The following is a 26,012-nucleotide window of genomic DNA, read 5'->3' as shown; positions in this document are numbered from 1 at the left end:
TTGTGCATCGGTCACAGGCGTAACTTTTTAAGTAAAAAATTTTTAAAGATGTGGATTTTTGCGTCGTTGTCTTTTCGCCAATCTTTGCAGCAATGTTTGAAGCTGCCATAACTTGAGAAATAGTGTAGCCATAGCTCTGAAAATTTTGCAGCCTCTTTGATATATATTGTGAACGACCACAGCCTTCATCAATCTGATGCCTTTTAATTTAAGTGACAGCAGTGACGTAATTAATGGCACCGAGACTTTAGCAGAAGTTTTGCCCTGCAGAGTTCGCTATATAATGGTTCCTAGATGGGGAGCAGAGAGCAGAGAATGAGTGCAGGATTTCAGACACTGCCTCTGTCCCTTGTGAAAGACACATTCTCTTTAAAGAAACTGTCAAAATTCCATCATTTTTAGAGCCAAAAATGAATTTTAACTTTGAGACGTGTGACATGCAGTTCTATTCAGAAAACGAACCAAATCTGAGCCTACAATTGTGATATTTCATCAGAATTACGTTATGCTACATGTTTTTATTTAATAAATTTGCTTAAAACAAACGATGTGTGTGTGTTTGAGAGATTTCATACACAAACTACACATCTGGCTCTTGTTGATGCCTCCATCTTTGTAAAAACACTTCAGAGCAATGCACAGCTCATGTAGCAGGATTTTTACCCTCCAAACCCCAAAACTGCAGTCAAGTTTGAAACAATTGCCAAAATTACAACATTTACTGGAGCCACGAACTGAATTTCCGTTTTTCAGACAGTCATGTGCATTTTATATTTGAAAATATAATCAAATCTAATCCTAAAATTGTGATATTTTATCAAAATTACGTTATGCACCATGCTTTTATTTTGAAAATTTGCTAAAAGCAAACTCTGTGCTGTAGAGATTCTGTAAAAAATTTGAATTTCTGCTCTTGTGATGCTTCCTTCTTTGTAGAAACACTGCAGAGCGATGCACACATAGCTCATGTAGCAGGATCTGAACTCTCCGAACCCCCTAAAACCGCAGGCAGGTTTGACAGATATGTTAGAAAATCCCCCCATTTTTATATGAGCCAGAAACTGAATTTCCAACTTTCAGACAAACATGTACATGTTTTGTTTGGAAAAAGAACCATATTCAATCTGAAAATTGTGACATTTCAATCACTTTATGCTGCATGCTTTTATTTTGAAAATTTGATTCGAACAAACTGTGTGCTCTAGAAATTTGGTAGAAAAAAAAATGCAAATTCTGCACCTATCCCTCATGTGGCAGGATTTTAACCCTCTGGAAAACGAAAAACACAGGCAGATTGACAGATATGTTAAAAAAAAAAACAGAATTCCACCATTTATTTGAGCCAGAACGTGTAAAAATAGGGAGAATCGTAGTTCACTGTAGTGGTTTCCAGATTGATCGTAGGGAATGAGTAGATGATTTTGAGCTCAGTCTGTGTCTCTCTTCTTTTTCCGTCAGTGTCAGATGGATGAATGGATGAATGTCTCATCCAGCAGCCTCATCACTCTTTCATCGTCTGTCTCTCTGCTCCGTCTTTCATTTCTCTGTAAGAATGTCACACTAGTCCATCACTCCGTCATCCAGCCATCCATCCGTCTGTCAGATCTGCTGCTCTCCCTCTCTGGCTTTGTGTGTCCTCCGCTCAGCGTGTGAATCTGCAGTGTGTGTTTGTTTGTTTGTTTATGTGTGTGTGTGTGTGTTTTTTCTTCCTCAATACGCTTATGGCTGCATGTGTGTTATCTGCGTGTTGCCAGATCGCTATCTAAACCCTCCACCCCTCCCCCAGCTGAGTGTGTGTGGTGTGAATCAAGGTCAGTGGGGATCTGTTGGCAGACTCCCCCATCCATGCATCCATCCACCCCCCTCCAGCCTCACCTCCCTCCCACACACACGCACACACGCACACACACACACACACGGAGGGTTTGTGTGTTTTGACGTCCCCACTCCGCCTGCCTCGGCTCAGTTTAGCTCGGGCTCAGCTCGGCTCGGCGGATTAATTACTGGGGAACCCACCGCGTCTCTGACCTCCACCGTCGGACTAATTGAAATCTAATTGAATTGTGCTTGTCTAGACTAATGAAGCCCAGCCACTGAAACCGCCAATCTTTTTAGCCGTAGCTGCGACCCGGTGGCACGGTGGCTACTGCTCACTTTGGATGGATGAGTGGATGGATGGATGAGTTGAACAGGTGAACTCGGTGCAGATAGATGGATTCACACTAAGTTAAATAGCAAAGCTGAATTTTGCTTTCCAAGTCATAGTGAAGATAAGCTTGATTTGCAAGAAAAAAAGTCATTCATCCACCCTCTTTAAAGTTGAACAAACTCTTTTTTTTATGCTGGATCTCTTTGGAATCCATCCTGAAAGATGCATTTGAGGTTTTTTGGTGCCACAAAGAAAGAGTCATGCCTTGATTATCCTCCCTTGCAGACATAAACACAATGAAACGCTGAATAAAGAGACTTGTTAGAACAGCTAAAATGAATTGCTTCAATTGGTGGCACAAAATTGCATTCAAAAATGTTTACAAATGTAATTAATGGTTGAATTTGTAAATAACATAGATATATGCACACAGACACTCACGACTGCACTTTAGCATCAAAATCCCCACTTCTTAGTATCGATGATGTGGCTTTTTAAAAAGTGTTTTATTGTTGTTTATTGTAGAGTTGCTCATCATTTTACTGCACATACTGTATAAACGTGATAAGTTTAAACTCCTGAATCTTTAATCTTCAATTTAGTGATGTTAAGTTAACAACTTGTAATAATGCAACTGGTTTAAGTTAGATCGACTTAAATCATTTAATCCTCTCAAAAGGGCATCGCTGCAACTTAATTAGAAGGAAAAGCAGCGTCTAGTTTTTCCAGCTTAAATACTCGCTTTACCCAAAAGAAAATTACAATTTTGGGTTTGGACTGAACGTTCTTCCCTTTGTTTTCACTCTGTTATCTTACTCAAAAAATGACGGTTAGGTTTTAAGACTTGAGCTTGTTGTATGGCTTTTATCCAGGTTGTTTTCTCCTGACTAGATCCTTGATTCTCTAAGATATACTATGGATAAAAGTTAAATGAAACTGTAGAATTGTTGAAGCTGCAGCAGAGAAATGAGACGAAATGTGACGTCAGAGGCACAATGCTAATGGAGAAGTAAGGCACTACTTCTACTGCTTTTTTGACCTATAATCTCTTGATTATTTTTTCTAATTTTACTTCTAACATCTGCTTCGTATTTGTCGTCTAACGCTTCCTGCCTACTGATTTGCAACTCTTTTTAAAATCTATATGTTACCGTTACGGCAATAAAACACCAAATCCAATTCTTTTTATGTAATAAACCTACTTTGCAATAAAATCTGTCAGATTTTAATTTTCGAACTATTGCTGAAATTAGCAGTTTAAAGGGTGAAAATGTCATTTACACCAATAATTGGAACATCGGTCCTGAAAACCCTGTAATCCCTAATACTGAGTGTATTTCTGAAAATTAATCAATGACAAGAACTTCTTTCTTTGTTTACATTGTGATACATCAGCTCTGCTTCTGTTAAACATGTCAATACAAGTTATTATTTTTATTTTTGATATTTCTTTGCACCATTAACTCACGGTCATTCCACCTCAAATAATTAGAAACCACAGAGGAACGCTTTATTTAGACCAAAGAATAAAGATGAATGAGATTCACTTGAAGCAGTACTGTACTTTAACTGCTGCTCAAATAGACTTTCTACAGTGTTGCTGTTACACTTTGTTTCTAGAGGACTCTACTGAGCATGTGCGATGATGACCTTGTAATGTATTCTGACACCTGCAGACGGTTGTATGCAGATTTTATGAGATGAAGAATTTTACTCGGCGAAAACAAAGTGTAACGCCGGCCTGACTCGCCCACGCTGCAGGATTCTGGGTTCTGTCCCCTCCTCCGATGCTCTGGGCCTGGCTGGAGGCCTTATCGTCACAGTGGGCAACATTCTGTGGGCGGAAGCCGCCGAGTCGTCTCTGCTAACGCTGCAGCTTCAGTGCACTCGAGGAGAGGGAGGTGGGATCTAAGGAGGGATAGTGTGAACCTCAGCGGTCCTGCTGAGGCTGCTCACTGACAGGTGATAAGAAGCGACTGAAAAAGAAGTGGCAGAGACACCTGGCAGGCTGCATCCTCCCCGGGCTAACAGTGGGAGTCCAGTGTTAAAGGCAAAATAAGCCAATCTGAGCTGGGAGGAAAGAGGAGGGAAAAAATGGCAACTTCTTACATTAAAATCTCCTCTGAGAATTGACACTGTCAAGAAAATACAAAAAAAAACTGTTTACTCCAGCCTCATCCCCAAACAAAAGAGCATCAAAAGCATCAACAGTGCCCTTGTTTCTCAAACTTGGTGAAGACTATGCAAGAGGAGGGCTGCTGTCGAAAGCGCTTTACACGGACACGGAGGGCTGCTGGTGGTGCTGGACCCCTGGGAGGTGCTTGTTTTGTTGGGCCTTCTTTAGCTTTTAGCAGGTGAGAGACGGTGCAGTGATTCCCTATAAGTTATTCATTTGATGTTTCCTCCCTTCTCAGCTCTTTGTAGGCTGGAATACATTAGCAACCTGGCAGAGTGGAGAGGATGCTAATGTGGAAGAGAGGGAGAGGCGGAGGAGAGGAAGAAAAGGATGGGGGCAGTGGAGGGAAGGAGGCAGAGTCATTAGAGGAGGTGGAGAACAGAGAGGGAGAGGACGAGGCTTTATGATGTGTGGGAAGGGGAAGTGACCTTCCCTCTCACTTTCATCTCGGCTTTTTTTTCTCGCCTCGCCTCGTTTCCCGACACACATACGTGCAGCATAGGAACAGCGCATACAGTCGTCCGCTGAACGCACGCTTTCACATCCGTCTTCTTCATCCGTTCTTTCTCCCGTTTTTCCTGTGCAGGTCCCATTGCAGCCTGGCCAGTCTTTCAAGTTCACAGTCCTGGAAACTCTGGACCGAATCAAGGAGGAATTCCAGTTCCTCCAGGCTCAGTATCACAGGTATAAACACGCACACAACACATCCACAGTATATACACATGCACGTATACAGTTGTGTGTTTTTTTTACTTTTGTTAAGAAAACAAAACCATAGCTGCATCGCTGTTTACAGGATATTTTAATTTCCTCATTTTACTGCATATTTTTACATAAGATTTTTGTGCATTTGACACTTTACCGTGCATTTTGACTTCAGTAAGTTTTAAATCATCGTATATTTTACACTTTATTGTGTATTTTGTACTTTTAGTGTGTTTTTCTTATTTATTGGTGGCTACTTTACTCGTCGTGCTTGCTACTGCGACAACAGAATTTTCGTTTATTGGGGGATCAGTATAGTATTTATATTCTATTCTGTTCTATTCATCTGTACAGCATCATTTTGTGTCTCCCAGCTTGCCTTTTTTTGGTAGTTTTTTAATGTTTTTAAAACACAAAATTGTTAGCAGACTATATGCAACTGGCTCAGATGAAAGCTAAAACATAAATTAGTTTTTTTCTCACCTGAAACTAGAGCACATAATGCTGTTTATTAAAACCGTTAATGCCAATACAATAGCATTTTAAGTTCCAGTGTGACTCTGCATGAGGTATATGCTAATCCATCCTCTAAAGTGAGACAATTACCTTTAATTTTAGCTTCTTTTCTCTCCATTCATGTGGATGCTGATTTAGTAATAGTCGTAGTAGTTTAAGACAGTTCAAAGATAAATTATTTAAGACAAACAAAACTTTACTATTGCATTAAGTGCAATAAAGAATAGAATATAAAAAGTGCAAATCAGACCTGTCAGAATCTAAAACCCCTGTTAAATGTAAAGTCACAGTTTTGCATTGATGGACTTGATCTCAGTCTTTACTCACAATACTGACTGAAAAATGTAAACGCGACATGAGAAGGTTTCTGTATTAGAGGTTGAAAAGTTAAATTTGCTTAATAAATGTCAGCGAGCGGTTAAATAGTTTTTCTTCCTCCACTGAAGAAGAACTTATTCTTTCTATTACAGAAACAGCTTGTTGTCATTCAGCTCAGTGGAAGTTGGTGTTGAATTCTTGAACACACCAACCAGTAAAGATAATAAAATAGGGCCGTCCTTTAACCTCTAGTATAAAATATTAGTATAAAACTGGTGATGAGTTGCAGCCTCTCTCGCTGAATTTCTATTTCCCCTTCTTTTGTATTAGTTACAGTAATTACAGAAGCCACTGAAGGATCATGGCTTCAGCCTCCATCAACCTTGACATGACTTTAATAAAACATTACAAATAAATCCCATTTAATCTTTAAATACTGCATTTTAATTGCAGTTATTTCTATTGCTTGACTCCTGTCATCGCAGTATTTAACAGTGTGTCTGAGTTTGTGGTGGCTGAGGTTGAACTAAAGTTTCTTTACTGCTATAGTTTCCAACATCCATCCATCCATTCTCTATACACCACTTTATCCTCACTAGGATTGTGGGGGGTGCTAGAGTCTATCCCAGCAGACTCGGGCGAAGGCAGGGGACACCCTGGACAGGTCACCAGTCTGTCACAGAGCTACATATACAGACAAACAATCACACTCACATTCACACCTACGGACAATTTAGAGTAACCAATTAACCTCAGCATATTTTTGGACTGTGGGAGGAAGCCGGAGCACCCGGAGAAAACCCACGCATGCACAGGGAGAACATGCAAACTCCACGCAGAAAGAGCCCAGGACCACCCCGGGATTCAAACCGGAGATCTTCTTGCTGCAAGGCGAAAGTGCTAACCACTACACCACTGTGCAGAGTTTCCAACACATCAAATGAAATTTTGGGGTTCTTTAATCTCAGATCTTTAAGACACCTTCTGCTCAACTTCACATTTTTTAAATCATAAACTATGGGTTGTTAAAGTGGTGCCTGAGAAATTGTTATATTGATGTAAGAAGTGTTCTCCAAGATGTTGTTTTGTTGACCCAATTTTAGCTCATTTTCTCATGAATTAAAATTGAGACTGTTTAAATCAAAACATCTTGGGACTTATTAGTGATAAAAACCTGACATATTCACTCTTATTTCTCATCATGCCACTGACACAGAATACGTTTGCTTTGCTTTGCGTTCTTGTCACATGCAACTACACCTGGTTCAGAAAATATCACAAGTTGACTTCAGCATTGTCTGTTTTGTAGATGTGCCGTAATGCTAGAAGAGGTAACTTTTTCAGTTCAAATTCATTTTTTCTTCCATATTTTAACTCCCTCGTAATCAGGGGTTACTTGATGCATTTGTCCAAATTGCACATTCTGAATTAATGACATGATGAGAAATCACAATGAAAATTTTAAGCTTATCTTTTAATAGTTCCTGTGATATTTTCATTCAAACTGCCTCACATTTCAAGGCGAGAAAAGACATGCTGAAAGTAGGTCGAAAGGCAATTTTAGAAATAGCAATAATTTCCGAGAGTATTTGGCATATCAGGATAAATTTTTCAAAATGTCTTTATAAATATCTGTATTTTCTGGTGTTAAAATTTCAGGCGAATCAAGAGACAGTCGAGCAGAAAGTGTTGTAAAAATGTGATGATTTGGAATTCAGGTCTTTTATTTTCTGCAGCTGGAGGTCACTGATGTTCACGATATCATGTGACTGACCAGAAGTGACCTTGGCTGAGAGAGATAAACAGCCATAGACTAAAACATGCAGCCTCTTGCCCACAGCTCAATGGAGATATTGAACAAGCTGCCGTGATAGAGCGACAGTACTGTACTTCAAGGTCTGGACAAGTTGATCTCTGTAAAGAACACAATTATCCAAAAACGAAAAGCATGACATGCGATTGTTTTATGGCTCTTATCCAGGTTGTTTTCTCCCGACTAGATCCTTGATTGTGTTGTGTCTACTCTCAGGTGTACGCTGCTTTGGATAAAAGCTAAATGGAATTGTAGAATTGTAGAAATTGCAGCAGAGAAATGAGAAGAAATGAAAGACTCACAATGCTAATAGAGAAGCAAACCCAATTTTCAGGCAGTATTTCTGTTACTTTTTTAAAAAATTGTGATGATGTTTGCTGATTTAACGTCTAGAATTTGCTTCATGTTGACATTTGTAACACTTCCTGCTTACTGACTTGCAACACTTTAATCTAAATTACCGGTCAAAAGTTTTAGAACACCCCAATTTTCCTTTTTTTTTTTAAATCAGAAATTATGCATGTTAATGTCCTATTGTACTCTGAAATGAAAGCATAGAATGAATAAACAAGTAAAATTTAGAAACCAAAATGTGTTCTAAACTTTTGTCTCATCAAAGTTACCACCTTTGCCAGATAGAACAGCAGAACACACTCGTCGCATTCTTTCCACAATGAAAATCAAACATTCTTCAGAAAGTTTTTCCTAACTCTGTCGCAGAAATTCCCATAAATGTGTGGCACTTTTTAAAATGTAGATGAAATTATATGATTTTCACAATAAATGATCTGATTTTTTGCAATTAGTGCTTATACGAATTGTCTAATTATGAAACTCTAAATCCTACCAAATCTGTTTCCAGTGAAATTTTGTTGGATTTTGGTTGATTTTTATGTGAATGTTCTTAAAGACAATATTAGAAGTTTTACTGATATACATGGAATCACTTTAGATTTTTTTTTAGGATTTTTTTTGAAGATTTTCATTCGTTTGCATGAAATATTTACAATTTTTATAGATTTCTTTTATTTTTTTAAATTTTTATTTCTTGCCAAATTTGGGGATTTTTTAAAAAATATATAACTTTTAAAGGACACCTTTAAGGATTTTTCTTAATTAAGATTTTGCTTTTTTTTTTTTAAATAAATTTGGGGAATTATTTGCTGATTTAAAAAAAAATAAAAATCAGACAAGGAAACAATATTTTCTGGCGCTGTAAATGAGGACAACAGGAGGGTTAAGACACTTAAGCTTGACAATCCTGGTAAAATAAAGCTTAAAATAAATCTTCCCAGCTAATTTTAAGATCTCAATATTCTAAATATCATATCTTATTTCAATAAATCTCACCAAGACATTTTTTACTTGTTCTATTGGCAGATTTTTCCACTTATTTCAAAGTAAAGGTTCTTTGAAAGAAGTTTTTTTCCCCCCTTGTTTTGAGAGGAGCATTTTTTCCAGTGTAATATTCCATTTTACCTAATCTTCCTCTTTCTGCTCCATTGCACTGTATTTTTTTATTGTAACTTGTATTTATTCATGCACATTTTGCACTAAGCTGTTGGTTCACTTTAAGCATGCTCTTTTAGAGGTATCTATAGCAGTGCTTAGTAGTGAAACACTCATTTTCCTTACTTGAACCTGTTGTCTCTCTTTAAATGCAAATGTGTTTTTCGTGTGAGTGCTTCGGGAGCAAGGAAAATAAAAATAGCCCTTATATGTGTTCTCATACTGGGCTAAAAAAGCCGGTTCAGATTGTGTGAACGCTGTCTTCTAAACTCGGAGCCTCTTCCTGAACTTGACGGTTTAAATCATCTCGAGCAGGTGCGATGAAGCCTTTTTTTGAACAACGGGGGGATTCCGAGAGGCTCCCATTTGCAAATTTATTTGTTTTTTGCTTTGTTTAATCCATTATTGACTCAGGCAGAGAATTTGAAACACATTTGGAAGTAAATTTAGCAGACGAATGCATGAATAAAGCAGAATGCAACGAAAAGGCTCCAACCTCATCTGAAACCATATAATTTATCTGGACCTATTGGTAGCAAAATTACTCATAATATCCAAAATCCCACACCTCCTACACATGTGTGCAGTAGCGAGATGAACTCTAGTATAGAATAAGACACACCCTGCTAGCTGTTGCTACCGTTAAGGTGAGTTTTTTTCCTTTCAGTGTCACTTCCAGTTGTAATAAATAGCCCAGGCGTACATCTAGAAGTAATTTTTCGCACCCTTATGGGCCTCTAAACTGTGTTTGACCCCTGCAATACCCGAGTCCCTGCAATATCCGAGTCCCGTGGAAATTATAATTCATTTGACTGGATGCAAATGCACCATTTAATACACGTGTGTGTGTCCTTTTTCGTCCTTGTGCAGCCTGAAGCTGGAGTGTGAGAAGCTGGCCAGTGAGAAGACTGAGATGCAGAGGCACTACATCATGGTGAGTCCAATCACACCTTCACCACAGCTATATGGCGATTTGTTATTCCGGTCGCTCAGAAACTTTGACAAGAGTCTGATGGGTTCTTATACTGGACTTACAGTCAGGGGAGTTGTGTCTGTGTGCTTTTTCATCAGCTGGATTGATGGTTAGCTCTGTTTGTTTTTGTGGTTTTCTATTGAAGCTTACTCTCTACTTCGCTGGGTCATTTAACTTTCTCGTTCCATTTCGATTAATTAGAAAGAAGCGATGAGTCACTGATGATTATTTACTGTGGTGAAATACAGATTTGGGGTATTTTAAATATCAGTAAAAGTAGAACAAAGTTGCAGATTTCCACAGTGAAGCCGTAGAAAGTAGCTTCTCTCTCCCACTGTTTTATCTTGATCTTCTCTCCAAAACATACTTTTCTTATCTCCATACCTCTCACCGTGTTTTATTCGCCCCTTCAAACCGTCTACGTTGCTCAGTCTGGCTCTTCTTTTTCTCTGTTTTCTCTGGTGCGCTAACAGCCTGAGCTTCCCCGTGTCGGTGTGTCTGCGCGACTAAAGGCTCACATGTATCGTAAGCCTTCGTCTGTGGTACAAAACCCACACAGAGCCGACCAGAATACGATATGCACCATCTGCTAAGCTGCTCGCATTTCATAAACCTGGGAGAGCAGGCAGGATCAGGGCCGTAAGCTAGATAGACACACAGATGGATAGACATAAAGAGGGAGAGAGAGAAAGAGAGAGGGAAAACCAGACAGACAGATAGACTGACAAATAGAGAGAGAGAGTGTGAGAGGGAAAAGCAAGCAGACAGGCAAACTGGCAGACAGACAAATGGATATAGAAGCACACAGACAGGCAGCAGATCAACAGATAAAAAAACAACAACACAAAAACACTCAGGAGACGCAGCGTTCTCATTCATTCGTCTACACATCCTTGTTCTTCCTTCCTTATGAGAACCAGACGAGTGTAATAAGTGCCAAAATGTGTAAAAATGTCACATGCATATCTCTCCAAATGGTGCTGAAACATTTCTTCTTTTATTTTATTTAGAATGTGTTTTTTTTCTATATATATGCTACTGATGACATAATGATAACACTGTCTGGCACTGTAGTAGTTATTTTTAGGACCCCCCCCCCCCACACACACACACACACACTCCAGTGAATGTCTGTTTTTATCTACCTTGTTAACATCTCCATATGGTGTTTTTTATATGTTGGAAGGCACGTCAGGAGTGAATTAAGGTGTCAACACCACGGCTGAAATTTTCTACCTTAAAGCTGCATCATAGTACGGCCGTCTCAAAAACACAGATTCAGACTTTCAGGATTTCAACCTAAAGAACCAAACCCATCCACTTGCAGGGTGGAGCTTAAATAAATATTCCTTTCAGAATCAGTTTCCAGTTCAAACATGTACGGATTAATAACTGCAATATTACAAACTGCAGTGTCGTTTTGCAGTGTTCAAGTAGAGTTAAAGTTGAGATGGTGGCCCTACATTTAAGTCATTTTAAGGCAGAAAAAGATGAGGGTATAAGATAGGGATGAAGAAGGAAGATGAGATAAAGGTGATTTTCATAAAACGTAAATAAATATGCAACTTGATACATAGAGATGAGTTTTTAGGGGGTTATTCAATGACTGAAAATAGACTTTAAAGCAAAGTCTTTGGAGAAAAATCTTACCACCTGGCATTCATCATAGTAACAACCGTTAGGATTTATCTTTGGTTAAAAATTACTTCAGTTTTGTCTTTCTTTGTTCAGTTTTGCACTTATTAGAGTTCCCTGGTGACATGGTTGTGTAAATTTGTGTGTCCTCTATGTAGCAAGAGTAGCATATTTAGTTGTTTTCCATAACCTGAGCTAGTAGGAGTATATAGCTACTGAACAGAAGAGGCCCCACTATAGAGCTTTGGGGAACTCCATTGGTTATTTTTTGTCTGTTCAGATAAGATCTGTAATTTCCTATAGACGCAAAGTTGTTTCGTTTTGTGCCAGAAAGTCCCACTCTAATTAAAAACTGCTTAAAATGATGTGTAGCAAAATGCGGTTTCAAAAGTGTTGCTCTCAACATGTAGACGGTTTAACAGCACTGCGCTTTTTGTCGGTGCGACAACACGATCAGTTTGCCGGATATTTCCATTTTTTACTCAGGATTCTTTATGTGGCAAATTTCTTTCTTATTACTTCACTGGTTAAAGACAGAACATGAAACTTTTAATGGAAGGAAGAAAGCATTCTTTCTGTTACACATGAAACACATCTTTGTCTGGTTCCATTCCATGTTTTGATGCTGCAGCCTCACTAGTTCTGCTATGACCATCAGCTGATGGTGAGTCAGCTTGTTGATTTCAAAATTCATCTCACTCAGACAGATATTTTAGTAGCTTTTCTTTTTCTACACAAAACCAGAAACGTATCGTTTCACCAGGAGATGTTTATTGTTTATTCTTGTCATCCTCTTCCACCTCCTCTCAGTCAGGTCACCTTATATATCTTTAAAGCGGCTGGAAAGTAAATCCAACGTGTCACCGTCTTGCAGTTGTAACTTGTGATCAAAGTGTCCACTCTTACATAAGCTCATTTTATAGCTATTCAGTTATTCAGACTTACAGTTGAGTTACAACAGAATTTCCTCATTCGCTTCGTTGTTTTTCCGTGATTTGTCACACATCCAACACACTATGGGGACCTTTTCATTACATTTTGAAGTTATTTCTGGCAGTTGCATAAACACTATACAGCTTTAAATTAGTGGCATGCTTCATAATAGCAAATTTATACGTATGCCCAACCTGAAACTTGTTGTTGAGGAGTCTAAGCTACTCAACGTATGTCCTTTAAAGATGAAAGATTGTCAAAAGCGGCTCATATGGTAAGAATAAATATGGTGCATTACAGTGCAGAACTCACACGGACACAAAATCTGCGACAACACAGATTCACAAAAACATCTACTTTCATAATCTCAGTCACTCCCCATTTTTAGCCGTGTTTTCACAGAATTACTGTGTGGAACAAACAGTCCAGACAAACATCCACCTTCTGCAAATCCTCTCCACCCAGTCTTGTACAATAGGAGCGGTGGCGTGCCACCGTAGATGCATTTCGGTGTCTTTCCATGCACAGGGGCGATGGGTGACATTTTATCAAACTTTTGTGCATATTAAATGTCACAACCTTTGTGACCACTGCAGCATTGGTGAACGAGGGACGGGGGGAGAGATAACAGAGAATATGTGCTGTATGTTTAGGTCCAACACTAGGCTTTGACAGTTCCCTATGGCAGGAGGTCAGGGAGCTGCAGATGCTGATGACATATCCATATAGGTTAGCATGGCAGACGCTTAGCTCCTCGGGCTGTCTTATTTGAACAAGAGCTCAGTGTGGTGTAGTGGATGGCTAACACAGTGTTGTGCTACTTCATAGGCATGGCTCAGAAATGAGAGGGAGGGAAAGAAGGAGAGAAAATTGGAGAGAGAGAGAGTGAAAGAGAGGCTCAAAGGGAAAGATAGCTTGAGAGAAAAAAGGCTCAGATAGTGTCAGAAAAAACAGAGAGCTGCTGAGGGAGGGAGGGAAGGATACAAAAGGGAGGCAGAGATAAAGAGAATAAAAGAGGAGAGAGAGCGAGTGATGGAGACAAGAGAGATGTAAGGAAAAGAGGGAGCGAAAAGGAACGAGGAGAGAAGAAATGAGAAAAGAGAGAGATACCTGAGGACAGAATTTCAGAGAGGAGGGAGAAAAAAAAGATGCCGTGAAGGGATGAAATGGAGAGAGAGAAGAAGAGTATGCAACACCGAGTGCAAGAGAAAGAGATAGTGATGTGTTTGTGTGGGGGGGCGTGAAATGAAAGAAAGAGAGATAGAGGGAGAGGGTGCACGCACAGACACGTAAATAATGTGAAGCAACAACGGACTCGCTGCGCCCACAGAGGAGATAACCCAGAAGGCTATATTTAGCTCGTTAGGCCTGTCATCCACACTGAGGCCTGTTTCCACAGGCTGGGGCTCTGCTCACCACGCTGCACTGCTCCTGCCTTTACTATTCATCAGTTTTAAGCTCTTTAAATACCAGGGCGAGGGGTTTCAGAGTCAGGAGATTGTTGTACGGGGTTACACGTGTGGAATTTTTTTGTGAACTTTAAAAGCTTAACAAATGAAATGACACAACCGTTAAGAAACATGCATTTTGTGTGTAAGGTGGCGATCTTTAATGTGGTCTTGGTACACGGCAGTCCACAAAGGGACCAGGTAGTTCACCAAAACAACAATATCAATATCGCTTTCATTTAACCATATTCTTCATAGTGTTAGTGTGAGATTAGTGGGTCTGTCACTGTAAGTAAAAATATGTTCTGAGTAAGCATGCAAATTTTAAACCATTTCTTTAACTGATAGCCCGCTGAATTATCAGTCAATAAATGATTAATTGTCACAACTACTAAAGTAGAGTTGGCATGATATGATGAGCACTTACGGTTTTGTTACAGTTAGGGATGCAAGTTTTTAAAATATTCCTCAGTGACAGTTGTCAGCCTTATTTGTTATTATTTGATCAATCAGTAACCCAAAATGAATTCAGTAGACGTGAATAATCATTCTATTTGCTGGAAAGCCTGCTCATCTAGCACCGTTAGTTAGCCGCCTGCTTGAATTACCGTTGAATTAGCACGCCTGTGAGAGCTCTGGTCGGTAGCCATTTAGCATCACAGGATACTTCCTCATGGTTGTACTCTACTAGCTAAACTCCCACAACGCTCTCTGCTAACCAATGTGGAACTGACAGAAGTCCAAGTGACCACTTCCTCTGCTCACTACAGTTAGAGGGTTCAACTGGTGACCCAGGCAGATGTCACAGTACATTTTCTGATATTTGTCTTCTGCGTTATTGGTTAATATTTTTTAAATCAGGTTAATTATTAAGGGCAATTAGCTGATTCATAATTAATCATTAACATCTCTAGTTAGAATTGTCACTCGGCTACTGAAGCGCTGTCCAAGTAGACTGTAGCTTGTTGTCTTGTCTTGAGCCAGGAGGCATTAACCACTACACAAGTCTTTGCCATGGTGCCCCCATTGTTAACTAAACCTCCAACATATACTGCCTGTAGTCTGACCACCTCCTGGTGTCCCTACAGTGTTAAGCACAGCTAATGAGCTGCAGTATTCTAACAGTAAAAGGCTCCACCTGGTGGCACAACATGGTATTACAGCTAATACACAGTACGTTTTCTGACATGCATGTCCGTCATCTTCTGCCTTATCAATTAATGCACATTACATTTTTGATGGTAATGAATCGATTAATGATTATACATTCATTACTAACTGGGATGTTTATTTTTGCAGAACTTGTTGCATTTTGCACTACATTTGTCTGGCATGTGTTGCTCGATGGTTGCGGTATTTTTACATTAAAAATAAAGCAGCTGGGAAGGAACATTGCTTTGGGATGTGTTGAATTTTGGAGTTTCAAGCTACTAAGAGTGCAGATGGTTTAAAGAAATCTCATGCGAAAGCCTCTTATTCTTGTGGTAAATCACGAGCAAGTCCTCTTTGCATGTTTGTAGACATTATTTTAAAATGTGTTTACGTTGTATTTACGGATAATGTTCTCATTGAATATACGCTTATATTTTTATTTTATTAAGATGTGTCTGGAAAATGGATGGTTTTAAACTTGATATTTATTCACATTAGAGGTCTTTAGACTAATGATAATCATTAAATGGAGATTATAAGTGCAGAAAAAGACTTATGGACTAATACTAATAGCCATAAACAACACTGAACTTCGACACAAACAAAGCTGAACGGGTACAGTAAGCCAATAATCAAATTGCATTTACCGAGGAGCTGTACTCTTCTACCAGCCACCACGGTAGAACAGAAGGTGTAAGTTTCACTGTGTTGCTCGATGTCTCCTGATGGCATTAAAGTTTCCCAAAGTTTGTTTTTCGTCACATTTACTACTTTAATTCTATAGTTGGCAATGGACTACGTTTTACACATTTCACTCTTGAAAAGATGATGCCATAACCCTCTTCAAATTGCTCCTGTCTGTGGAGTGTTGCTGCAGTAAACCAGCACAGGCAGGTTTGGATATAGAGTATTTGTATGTTTGGCAGACCCGCTCTGTGTAGCTTTTTTGGATGGAATATATGTTTTATGTTGGCTGCGCTACGAGGCTGGCTCACGTCTTTGTATGTGTAGAGAGACACTGGCAACGTGCAACTTTAGCGGTAGCTACAAACACGCATACACAAACACCAAGTCACACACGTCGAGTGTGTCTGTGGGCGTCTCGCTCTTCTCCGGCTGTTGTATTTATAATTCATGCCTCTCAGATTTCACTGCTCTCCTGGAATTCCACTGTGTATTTTTAAATAAGGTTGCATTGTAGCCCTGGTTAATCAGGGGGCGTAGACGTGTCGGTCACATGCTCGCAGAGAATGCAAAGGAACATCCCCGCCTGGAGAGCCGTGTTCACCCCTGCTGGCCTGAGGTTGAATCTTGCAAAGAGCAGATGCTTCAACACGAGGATCCGTGAAGTATGAAAGAAAGGGGTGGGTTAAAACTGTTGTCTTGCATCATAAAACCTCCCAAAGTCACCATTTTAATCCAATCAGACCTCTGTGGCAAACGTATTCTGTTGTTCCGCCCCCTGCTTACATGTAGTGGACCTTCTGATACTTGTGGCTCTAAAATGACAAAATCCTTCATGATAGTTTGAAGGTTTCACAGTTAGATGTTGCAAGTCAGTCTCTCTCTGTTCCCTGATCTTTCTAATGTCTTTAGAAGCCTCTTTTTTTTTCCAGAGACTTGACTGTTCTACAGCCCTCCTCTCACTCCTACTGTCTAACACAAGACAAAACTCTTCCAGGGGGTGGACTGCCCAGCCCCTTTAATACCGAGTATAAAGAAGACATGTCTACTGGAGGGTGACAGCTCACAGTCGGGAGTCACATTAGGTGGCCTCTCCATCACTGCGTTGGTGTATGTGTGTGTTTAAGTGAGGTACAGAGGAGCTGCAGGGGTCCGGTGTTAATGAACGGCCAGGCTGCTGGCAAGAGACAAAATATTGTTGCATCAAATTTCAGGACACAAAAGTGATAGCAAGACGAAGCACGTGATGTTAAATTGCATATTTTAATGCCATATTTTCAGGCCTGGATGTGCAGGGCGACTGAAAACAATAGAGTTTTTATCATTTTGAATTTGAGTGTGCATAAGCTGTCACAGTGAATGATGAATTGTGATACCATTTTGGTTTTAATCATAGGTGGCAAAATCATGAAAATGCTGTTTGTTGCCTTTTAAAAATGCACCATTACCACAACGGCGAATCAGATGTTGGGTCACATTGATTGGCTAACGTTTTATGAACATTTTTTAGTGTGTTGTACTTCATATGAATGAGATACATGCTACTTAGTATTCGATCATGCTGGATTTTATCTTGAAAAAGCTTTTGTGGGGAAAAATACCACAGTAAAACACTTTATTAACCTCATTATGTAGCGAATATGTTGACTGTATACAAAGTTGGGCAAGCCCTTCATGACGTCACCTGTAGTTTTCTTGGAACAGCAGATTTAGGCCCCATCCACGCGAAGACAAAACGCTTAACAGTTTCAAAAACGATCGCCACAAAGACGAAGGCGTCTCAGAAAATGTGTGCGTCTACATGAATGCACTTGATACGCATGGAAACGCTGTAAAACACATGCCAGACCTCTAGGGGCGCTGTAACGATATGACGGAAACACGCGCAAACAGAAGAAAAAACAGTGGGCATGCGCACTTGTGGCAAAACTTGTAAACAGAGACCAAGCTGGGAAGCATGAGTGGGCCGTAACGTGTCCTCGATAATTGTTTGTTCAACTCGGTGGTGATTGAGAAGAAGGAGATTTTGCTGCAGCAGGGATAGTAGGGTCACGAGCTTCATCAGAACATTGGCTACACTGTACGCCGCCATTGTTGTTGTCGTTGCCGCTTGTAGCGCATGCCTGTCAATGAAGTTATGAAACTGCGCATGCGTGTCAATGAAGATACGAAACTATGACGCAAGCGTATCTGAAGAGTAGCAGAGAGCCAGTAAACACGGAGCTGCGTATACGGCATTTCAAAATCTTTCCACTCTGGAACCTGGTTTCAAAAATGATCGTTTACAGACCCCCAAAACGCCGTCTTCGTGTGGATGATACGCAGATTTGGCAAGAAACTTATGCGTTTAGACCTCGGTTTGTCTTCGTGTGGATGGGGCCTTAACCCTTTAAGCTTCAGTCAATTCCAGCCGTTTTCAGTACAAAAAAATCGCTAATATTCTATTTTTAAATTAAAAAAATGACGAAAAATACAGGGATTATTGGACGCACATCGCGAGGTGCATTTCCTTGAAAACGACCGATTCGTGGATTTTATACCGACTTCAGGACATGTTTTGGACAAAATAGTTTACTGACTTGTGTCGTCTGGATGTAAAAGGTTGGATTATGGCCGTTTTTTGTGGAATCTTTTTTTCTGTGTGTAATAATGAACCCGGAAATGTGAGTCGCGCTGTGTGCGTTGAAGCCGTGTATAGAGAACGGATGGATGAATATTTGTTTTTGTCGGACAAATGTGTTTTTCTCACCCGCTGTGGTAATCGCATCTGAAAGTGGTTTATACCGGCGGATTCATGAGAATCTAAGCTTTCCATCGGTGTATAGTGTTTGTATAATCGTGTTTGCAGCCGTCGGACATTCTTGACATTCCTATGCAAATTAGTAGGTGTACCGCCGGAGGTACACCTACGACGCACTGAAGCGTAAAGGGTTAAAGTTCACTGTGGTGGCTGTTGTTGTTTTTGCGGTGCCTGATTCCTTTCAACCCCTGGCTAATCCAAAAATGAGCAAAGAGGTGAAGCACTAATAGATCTGAGGCAGGTGAACAAACATCTTTTGGTTACTACCACACCCACCTGTTTACTTAAAGTGGTAACGCCCTTAATTATGCATAATCTCAAGGCTTAAAATGATTTCAACATGTGAGGTATATAAACTTTACCTCCTACATAGTTGTTACAAACGGGAAAATAAGCTATGGAGACCAAAACTGTTTTTCTACAAGGCTTTAAACATGTTTGTTTTTCCTGCAAAGTTGGACATTTTAACCTGGGAGTCTATGGGACTCAAGTGGCCATTTGAGGAATGACAGTTAATTGCTCTTTTGTGTTGCCTTCATTTTTCAACCCAGAAGGTTGCTGCTTGGTTGAATATCAGACGTTTACAGTTTTAATAGGTTCCTGCAGGGCTTTACCCACCTGCTCTATGTGAAACTCATCTGCAAAACTCTAAATACTAACAGCTTAGTGGCATGGCTGCACCTCGTTATCGTTCCGCTGTTGGCAAAAAAACCCCACTCCGGCTTGTTTTGTATTTCTTTAAACCAGTCAGAATTGTTTCGGGAGCTAATTCAAGGATGTAGCAATGGAGTCCCATCCAAATTGCGACTGAAGAGAGAACTGTCATTAAAGTGGCTCATTCGCTGAAATAAAACAAGCGAGCAAAATGTGAACTTTTCAGCGTAGTAGGCTGCTGCTCGGAGGTGGTTGTTTCCTGTAGTGAAGGAGATTTTAGAAACGGTAGTAGTAGACAGTGAATGGGAGGGTAAAGCTGCATGAAATGTGTAACTGCTGTCTGACTGATATCTTCAATCTACATCCAGTTAGTCAGACTACTAACCGATAGTCTTGGTGGAAAACTAACTTAGCCCAATATGCTGTTAATGTTAATGCACTGCTGCTAGATGATTACATCTTCTGTTGGTTAAAATCACTTTAATGTTAAGTCTCCTGCAGAAATTTTGTGTTTATTAACAACTGGTAGTCAAATATTAATGTTTACACAGAAAATGTTAAAATTAAATGTCATGATCTCATGTTTTCACTTGAGCAAATCATTTTCAAAGAACCATAAGGACTCTACGCTGATATTGTGTAGAGGTTTTGAATTTTTTGCATCATTTATTTGTCAAAATTCTGATATTTGTGGGGTTTTTCTTTACATTTTCGGCAAGTGCTTTGATTTGCGCATTGGAATTGCGTCATGGACTCGGTGTTTTGTCTCATGCAGGGCGTGCGGTCATTAGTTTGAACACTGAGAATGTGTACGTTCACCGTATCTCAGTGGGTATATGTATCTGTGTGCATCGTCCGTTCTGTGCAGCCCCTCAGGCAGGGATGAAGCGTGTGTGTTCAGTCTATGTATGTATGTGTGTGTGGATTAATGCAGTGCTCTCAGCCTCTTACTCCACTCCCAGCTCATCTGTCTGATTCAGGCTGACACACTGTGTTCTCTTCAGCAACATTACAGTCACAGACTGCTTAGGAAAGGGTGGTGGGGGTGGTGGGGACGTAGAGAGAAGGAAGGAGGGAGAATACAAGTAATAAGGGAAGTGAAGGGAGCGATGGGGACACTGAGATAGAGAGGGAAAAAAACGAGTGAGTAAAACAGAGATGAAAGAGAAATATGAGAGAGAGAGAGAGAGAGAGAGAGGGCACTGGGGCATTGGCAGAGAGAGCAGGAGGAGGAAAAAAAACAGAACAAGGACATTGACAAAAGAGAGAAGAAACGCTGCAAAAAAAATAAAAAGGGCACGTTTTTGTACATGAGGAAAGGAGATGGGAGGAGAGGGCACATGAAGAGTAATGACAAGAAAGGGAGAGAAATGAAACTGATGTGAGATAGCAGGGAGGAATAAGAGCAGGCTGAGCTAAATGTTGCTCCTCCATCCGCTGGTGGGAGTTGGCCAGAGGGATTTAGGCAACGGCCAGATGTAGGGGGAAGGATTGAGTTTGTTTTAAGAGTCTTAAACCTGCCTGGAGCGAGTCCAGGACAAGGAGTATTCATAAAGAACTATACTGTACACATGTGTTTGTAGATATAAACCCCTGAAATTCAAGGTCAGTGTTATCCAGTTGTCCCCCCCCCTCCTACTGATGAAACCGACTGCAAGTGAAGCTGAATGTCTGCTGTGACTGATTTAGTCGTCACCCACTGACAGGACACAATGGAGAAGTCAGAGTCTGCTAACCTAACCTCTGATGTGGGTTAGCGCAGCATGCTAATAAATGTTTTAACATTGGTGGTGTGTGTGTGTGTGCGTGTATAAGTGTGTGTGTTTTTGTGTGTGTGGGCGGGCAGATGAAAGAGACAAGCTCACCCAAGAGACATCGATGAACAATGCTTTTGTTAAGGCTTTTTACACACATCCACACCCACACGCACACACACAAATAATACATGCTGGAGTAAACACATGCCTGTGAGCTGCACACACACACACACACACACACACTGTATGAATACAAACATGGTGTAAAAAGCCACACATGCAAGAGCGCAGGGACCCCCACACACACACACACACACACACACACACACACATGAATGTCCCATTTAAATAAATCACCTTGGATTAGACCCACTTCCTAAAGCTCATTTTAAAGTCTGCCAGCGTTCTTTGCAGAATGCATAGAAGAGATAGAGGGAAAGAGGAGAGTCTGGCACCGGCGTCTGACACTCTCTCAACACCAGGAGGGAGGAGGAGGAGGAGGAGGAGGAGGGAAGGAAGGAAAAAAAACCCAAAGAGCAAACACTCCCCGAAGAATGGATGAGTGGGAAAGGAGGAGGGAAAACACAAGAGCGAGGGAGGAAAAGACGGAGAGCAGCTCGCTGAGAGAAATGAAGGAATGCCTTTTCTTTTTCTTTTTTGTTGCTTTGCCCTCATGATGACAGCGTGTGTGACGATGCGGTGTGTGTGTGTGTGTGTGTGTGTGTGTGTTATTAGCGGGAGATAGACGTCAGATATGAAGTATGTTCACAAGAGTGGAACTGCCGTCAGATAAACAAGAATTACGCCGCAGACCCGTTTATCTAAAGCAAACCGCCAACGCTGAACTGACATAACGAGCGAAGAAAGCAAGAAAAATGAATGTTGAGAGTGATCGTTGCAGTGAGTGAGATGCGTCTGACTGCATGTTTTTCTTATATAGATATGTTGAAAACAATTTAAAGCTCCAGAGATTTTATTCCGCTCAATTACATAAAATGTTTTCTTGCAAATGGAGTTGTACATAAAAGTTTTGCCAGAGTTTTAAGAAGTTTAGGCTTTGTAATAAATGGTTTTTACACATGACAAAGATGGTTTTTGGTGTAAAGAAAGTGCTAAAGTTTGCTGATAACTTTATAGAAGAAGTCAAATGATAACAAGGACTCTTCAGCTAATCACTTCAGGTATGTGACAGTTTGAGTAATACATGGATTCAGCATTTAAACCGCAAAGCTTCTCATTATTGTAGATTTTTGAGAGAAAATTATTTGTGCTAATTACAGTTACTGGAGATGAATCAATATAGCTTCCAGTCACACCTCAGAAAGTATTTGTGTTCATGTCGACTTGTCAGTATGGTAAATATAGCTTTAAGAAATACTAATAAATACATTTCTGGCTAAAAACTGTCATTATAGCAGATTTGTATGAAGCGGTAACAACGTAATTTGATGGTGGCAGTGAGTGAGATGTGTCTGTCTGCATGTTTATTTTTTATATATATAGCTACGCTGAAAACAATTTAAAGCTCCAGAGATTTTATTCCGCTCAATTACATAAAATGTTTTCTTGCAAATGGAGTTACATGTAAAAGTTTTGTCAGAGGTTTAAGAAGTTTGCAAAGCATGTAGGTTTTGCGATGAACAGAAATGATTTCTTGTTGTAAAAGTTTGAAACACAGTGTTAAAATGAGAGCTGAAGTCATATGAAAACAGAAACACAGTCTCGTTAATCAGTTCAAGTGTGTGGCAGTTTCAATATTACACAAATTCAGTGTTTAAAAAGCAAAGTTACCTCATTATTGTAGATTTTGGTGGGGTATTGTTTATACTGGTTAAGGTTGGTGAATCCACCCACAAAATGCAAATATACAGCTTCCAGTCACATCTCAGACAGCATTTGTCTTCATGTCGACTTAACAACACGATTAATCTAACGTCATTATCACTGGTAAATACATTTCTGGCCTCAAACCGCAGCAAGACAATATGATTCTAACAGTGAGTGAGATATGTCTGTCTGCATGTTTTTTTTAATACCTTTGATACGTTGAAAACAATTTAAAGCTCCACAGATTTTATTCAGCTCAATTACACAAAATGTCTTCTTGCAGATGGAGTTACACGAGTTTGAAGGCGTATACGTTTGCAATAAACCGTTTTACACGACATAAAATGATTTCTGGTATTAAGAAGAAGTCAAATGATAACAAGAACTCAATCCGATTAATCATTTCCGTTCGGGTACGTGGCAGTTTCCAATATCATAATAGCAGTCGCTGCATTAATGTAACTGTTGGTAGCATAATGATGTCTGGATTTCAAAATAAAGTGCCGAAATGAGAGTAAACTTCAAGTGATTATAGGAACTTAGTCCAATTAATCAGTTCAGTTCAATTCGGAAACATGGCAGATTCAATATTATATTAATTCTACGGTGGCTGACAGGGGCAAACACGCTGCAAACCGCAAAAGCGCTGCAAACACAGAAATGATCCAAAACCAAAAACTCACAAACGCATGAAACACATGCAAGAAAAAAAAATGCTGCAAGAGAAACATGCTGCAATCACAGAAACGACGCAGAAGCAGACTTGCAAAATCACAAAACAGATGCAAATGAAAAATGCTGCAAATATATAAAAACACACACAAACCCCCAGAACAACCGCAAGAGAAAAACGCTGCAAATTCAATCCACAACGGAAGTGCACCAGACACGAAGAAGAAGAAAGTGAAAGTGTCTGATATTTTTTAGTGTGAAAAGGTACGTTTTCATTTAGTATTAGCATCATGTTTTACTTGGCTGGCATCTTTTATACAATATTATTTTTATACAATATTATCGAAGAGCAGCGCACTTCCATTGTGGATTGAATTTGCAGCGTTTTTCTCTTGCGGTTGTTCTGGGGGTTTGTGTGTGTTTTTATATATTTGCAGCATTTTTCGTTTGCATCTGTTTTGTGATTTTGTAAGTCTTTGCTTCTGCGTCGTTTCTGTGATTGCAGCATGTTTCTCTTGCAGCATTTTTTTTTCTTGCATGTGTTTTATGCGTTTGTGAGTTTTTGGTTTTGGATCATTTCTGTGTTTGCAGCGCTTTTGCGGTTTGCAGCGTGTTTGCACCTGTCGGCCACCGTATAATTCAAATTTTAAACAGCAAAGTTGCCTCATTGTTGTAGACTTTTGATAGAATGTTATTTATAGAGATTCAGTTTTTATAGCGATGTAACAGCACAGCTTCCAACCACACTTCAGTCAGTTATGTTATTTGTATGATTTCTGGTTTTAAAAATAAAGTGCAGAAGCTTTCAGCCAACTTTTATGACTAGAACAATTATATCATTATTCTAGACTTTTATTGAATATTGCTTATAGTGATTAAATGTACTCGAGATGCAGCAGTACATCCTCCAATCATGCCTCAGTTAGTCTGTATTTATGTTCATGTTGGCTGGTCAATACTGTTAATGTCGCCGTCATTAGTGCTAACAAATAAATACAATCTAGTAAATACATCTCTGGCCTGGAATCATCATTTGAGCAGTTTTTGGTGAAACAATAGCCCTGCAATTTGCTAAAACAGTCCCCCTGAAAGTAAATAAACAGCAATAATGAATTATCGCCCACTTCCATTACCTTTGGGGGTCGATGGCATTTTCACTGCTACCAGCATTACCTTGTTGTGTTCTTTATTAGCTTTGCTCGTGATAAATGGATTGCAGTTTTAATATCATTTATTTATTTATTTTTTCGTCCTCTTTTTGTGCGTGTGTCACGGAGTCGGCAGATAATTACAAATTCAGCCCGTTTGTGGACGCTGATGACAAAAGCGTCCATGTCGCGGCAGTTTGATTAAATGTCATTTGGTGCTTGGATTTACTGTAATCTACAAGCACTGTGGATTAGTGTGTGGATGTGTGCCGACGGGAAACAATAAGCCAAGTGAATTCTTACAATTCTCCTCATAAGGTGGCAGAAATATGTTATAGTATCAGTAACATGCATACTTGAAGTATTTACATGGATCTATGTGCAAATACACAGAGAAACTCTTATTTTGAAATGCAAATGTCACAATTTAGCAGGGAAGAGCCCAAATGCCGACACAACAAGTAATGACAAAGACATTTTAATAACAGAACTAGGTGGGGTGCACACATGAGGTGAGGCAAATTTCAAAATAAGATGGGAAAAGGGGCATGAAAGCCACATGTACACAAACAAAGACACACAGGAAGCACAGAAAAACATGCAGAAATCTTTTACAAAAACTGAACAAAACCAAAAACCACAAACCTGGATCAAAGACAACCAAAGATTGTGAATATGGCATTAACCAAGAACACTTCTCTTGAGGAATCCCTCCTAACCGACATCACCGTTGTACTCTTACCTCACTTTACCGTTGTAGAAAACTCTAATATAAATACACTGTAAGTACACAAACACACTGTGTTCTCTGTCTGCTCTCTGTCTGGGTGGGCAGTGCTGGGTGTTCTTGGTGAGCGACGTCAGCCAGTTGGCTTAATGCCCCTGTGCCGGGCTTAACACACACACACACACACACACACACACACATCCAACCACATGTACCACACACACATAACACAAAACCCACATAGATCTTAGTGCAGAATGAGATCGCGGTGACACAACAGAGGGATTATATAAGGCCGAGCAGCGGGCATCGCTGTGTATAATTGGAGGTTAGGGAGAGCTGGCGGTTAAGAGAGAATGAACCTATTAAAAATGTGACTACAAACAGACAAAACACATACTGTAGTGCTGCGATTT

General features: G+C 39.9%; 1 protein-coding gene across 1 annotated transcript in view; it reads left to right on the top strand.

The window, feature by feature from the left end:
- Positions 1 to 26,012, top strand: part of tle2b (TLE family member 2, transcriptional corepressor b) — a 122,792-nt gene that overhangs the window by 13,201 nt on the left and 83,579 nt on the right. The window contains 2 exon segments of the mRNA XM_051947079.1: positions 4,912 to 5,009; positions 10,057 to 10,120. Of these exon segments, the coding sequence (XP_051803039.1) occupies positions 4,912 to 5,009; positions 10,057 to 10,120 (162 nt within the window).

The sequence above is a fragment of the Acanthochromis polyacanthus genome, chromosome 4 (genome assembly GCF_021347895.1).
Source record: "Acanthochromis polyacanthus isolate Apoly-LR-REF ecotype Palm Island chromosome 4, KAUST_Apoly_ChrSc, whole genome shotgun sequence".
NCBI lineage: Eukaryota > Metazoa > Chordata > Actinopteri > Pomacentridae > Acanthochromis > Acanthochromis polyacanthus.
This window is presented reverse-complemented; position numbering and strand designations above follow the sequence as displayed.